The following is a 3,316-nucleotide window of genomic DNA, read 5'->3' as shown; positions in this document are numbered from 1 at the left end:
ATAGTGGTCTAATAGATCTTATATTAGTTTACAGGCTGAGTAGTTAATAGTAATGTACAGACGATATTTTGGTATATTCAGATCATAGGGAGGGAGATCTTTCAAGTGCTAAAAGAAAAGCATGGTGTGGGGTTCCATAATTTCATGAAAGAAAAGATCTTCCCTTTGGTGGGTGACATCATGCATGAGGACTTTGGACTAGACACTGCCAATCTGAGAGAAGTGTCGAAGGAAATAGACATTATAGTCAACGGAGCAGCCACTACGAAATTTTCTGAAAGGTTTGAACTGTTTCCTGTCGCATATTACTGTCATAATGTTACAACAATTACATACATACCATAGAAATATATAATTGCTCAAAATGCAATGTTAATTTTTTAGATATGATGTGGCATTCTATGTGAATGTCTTGGGAGCGAAGCATGTCGGCGCATTCACAAGGAAGTGTACTAAGCTCATGATGTTGCTTCATGTTTCCACTGGTGTGAATCAAAAGCAATAGGACTATATATGATATATGAATTTTTGGTTGGTGGTATCATGCAATTATGAATTGAAAATCTTTAAGTGATATCTATATGACTTGAACAGCCTATGTAGTTGGTGAACAAGAAGGCCTAATAGCGGAGAAGCCATTCTTCATGGGTGAGACACTAAGGGTGGGCACACATCTGGACATCGAATCCGAGCTAAATCTTATCAAAGAGACCAGGAGGGAACTAAGGGACGACGGTTCCACGGAGAAAGACGAGATGAAAGTCATGAAGAAACTTGGCCTCAAGAGGTCAGACAGAGGAAACTTTACAGAAAATAAAAACAACAACATACTTATGCATTCGTACTCATTTCTGCCGCTGATGCATTTGCTCCATGCTTATGCACCAATGAATGAAGGGCACGAAACTTCGGGTGGTCAAACACCTATGTCTTCACTAAGGCAATGGGGGAGATGATGATGGGACTCTTGCGAGCGGAATTTCCGGTGGTCATCATCCGCCCGAGCATCATAACCAGTACTCTCAAGGAGCCATTGCCTGGATGGATGGAAGGAATTAGGTGTTGAAACTCAAAATCAAATTCTTAATCCTTTAGGATGACAGTGAATGATTACTAAGCATTTTTATGTTTTGCAGGACCGTCGATGCAGTGATCATGGGTTATGCCAAGCAGACCTTACCATTCTTTCTAGGTAGCCTTGATTCAATACTCGACATGGTGAGTTTGTTCACAAATCAGAAACCAAGATTTGGAACTAAACATGCCCAAGGAACCATTTGATGAGCTATATGTGGTGTGGTCTTGGTATTGGTGGGACAGATACCGGGGGACATGGTGGTGAATGCTATGATGGCTGTCATGGCAGCGCACTCAGATGATCAACAAGGTCATATCATCTACAATGTAACATCATCACTAAGCAACCCGGCACCCTCAGCCCTTGTCATAGACTCAATGCACCGTTACTTCTTTGAGAACCTGCCATGCAAGGGGAACGGTGAGCGTGTCTGGCTGAACAAGATGCGAATCTTTAGCACGCTCACGCACTTGAGATTGTACATGGCCATCAAGTACAAGCTTCCCCTCGAGGTCAGTTCACCATCTCAACGTGGAAGAGTTGATTTTGCAGATGAACAAGAATGTGATTAACGTTATGTGCATTTCCTACGATTTGTGTGGTAGATGCTTCGCCTAGTGAGCATTGCACTCTGCGGAATTTTCTCAGAACGCTACAACGAGCTTAGCAGAAAATACAGATTCGTCATGCGGATGATCGAGCTCTATGCACCATATAGCTTGTTCAAAGGGTGGTAAGCAACTTAAAAACATATCAAGATGTTATTTTTGGTTCAATTTTGCATTTACATGGTATACTAGTGTGACCTGTTACCATATCCAAATGCACAAGCACCATTAAAATCCCGTTATTTGACTTGATTTTATCAATCATGTGAAGCTTCGAAGACACGAACTTGGCGAAGCTAAGGATGACAATGAATAGGGATGATCAAATTAACAATGGAGCATATTACTTTGACTTTGATCCCAAGTCCATAAACTGGATTGATTATTTCTATGGTGTACACATCCCTGGTGTGCTTAAATATTGTATTTAACTAGCCAAATTTCCAGCTTATTAAACCTCTTGTAGGGGCTATCGTATCAAGTATCATGCATGCCAACTAGACAAGTTGGCTGATATGTCATACAATTAAATAAAGAAAGAGACATTTCGGTATCATATCATAAAAATGATGTACTATTATGTGCCAGAAAAAACAATAAATGATGTCATCCAAAATACTAACATGTGACACTATACACTATGGAGGTAGTATCATACACTAGTATTATATACTAGTGTATGATACTACCCACTACAAGCAGCCGTGCTCACCATGGAATTACAACAACTGTACTAGGCTTGACATGCAACTCTTATGAACATGTATTGTACTCCCTTTGTTATGCAACTCTCCAGAGTATATTCGCAAATGTACTGCACGGAAATGAGGGCAGTATTCTCCGAAAAAGAGCATAATAAGTCATCATATATATATGCCCACCTGTTTTGTTTTTGGAAAAAAGCGCTAGCCAGCATAATATGCCCACGTAGCTGAAGTTGCTAAGCGCTTGGCGCAAGGCGCGCAAAAGAGAGGCAGTGATTTGCAAAATCTTCGAGGAAAACAAGGAAGCCACAAACTTGCATGTTTGGTTGAATTAATGGAGCTCGGTGCTAATCTAGTGGACCTGTCGTGCCATCTATATGAAAAACATAAAGGTTTTATCTTGTGAGGTTCTCTAGCTGTTTTGCAAAATTTGCATACTACTCAGTTATTCAAAATTTTGACATGGTCTACCGTGTGCATCTTTGAACACCATTTTTATATTCATATGATTATATGAAATTATAGCTGATAGTATTATGGGGAAAAGCCATGATGAGTAATATGATGCACAATTTACCTTTTATATTAGTAACTAATCTTAAAAAATGTTCCATCACATGATTGGCTAGATGTAGCACGGTGATTGTCGTAAGTAATCTTCAAAAATCAGCGAAATTTGGATTAGTTAAGCCAATGGTTCCTCTTCATGACACTGGCATTAATCCGACAAAACACCCACAACTAGAAGAAGAATTTGCCAAGGAGTTGCGCGCTGGAGGGTCACTTGGCTGAAGAAGTTCGTTTGCATATGTATTGAGAAACAACATGCGGTTTGCCTATTGAACAACAGCAGAAGAATGGTCGAAAAGAACATCTCCATATATGGTATTCACATGAATGTATTTATGGAACAATGCCATCGAGTA

General features: G+C 39.8%; 1 protein-coding gene across 1 annotated transcript in view; it reads left to right on the top strand.

The window, feature by feature from the left end:
• LOC119280458 (fatty acyl-CoA reductase 1-like) overlaps nucleotides 1-2,117 on the top strand; it is a 2,995-nt gene extending 878 nt beyond the window's left edge. The window contains exons 3-10 of the mRNA XM_037561297.1: nucleotides 82-281; nucleotides 385-485; nucleotides 595-787; nucleotides 898-1,059; nucleotides 1,137-1,218; nucleotides 1,321-1,590; nucleotides 1,684-1,811; nucleotides 1,958-2,117. Coding sequence (XP_037417194.1) covers nucleotides 82-281; nucleotides 385-485; nucleotides 595-787; nucleotides 898-1,059; nucleotides 1,137-1,218; nucleotides 1,321-1,590; nucleotides 1,684-1,811; nucleotides 1,958-2,117 — 1,296 coding nt within the window. The remainder of the gene's footprint in view (nucleotides 1-81; nucleotides 282-384; nucleotides 486-594; nucleotides 788-897; nucleotides 1,060-1,136; nucleotides 1,219-1,320; nucleotides 1,591-1,683; nucleotides 1,812-1,957) is intronic.
• The last annotated feature ends 1,199 nt before the right edge of the window (nucleotides 2,118-3,316 follow it).

Source organism: Triticum dicoccoides, chromosome 3B, assembly GCF_002162155.2.
Source record: "Triticum dicoccoides isolate Atlit2015 ecotype Zavitan chromosome 3B, WEW_v2.0, whole genome shotgun sequence".
In the NCBI taxonomy this organism is placed as follows: domain Eukaryota; kingdom Viridiplantae; phylum Streptophyta; class Magnoliopsida; order Poales; family Poaceae; genus Triticum; species Triticum dicoccoides.
Note: the sequence above shows the minus strand (reverse complement) of the source record. Positions and strands in the feature narration are given on the sequence as shown.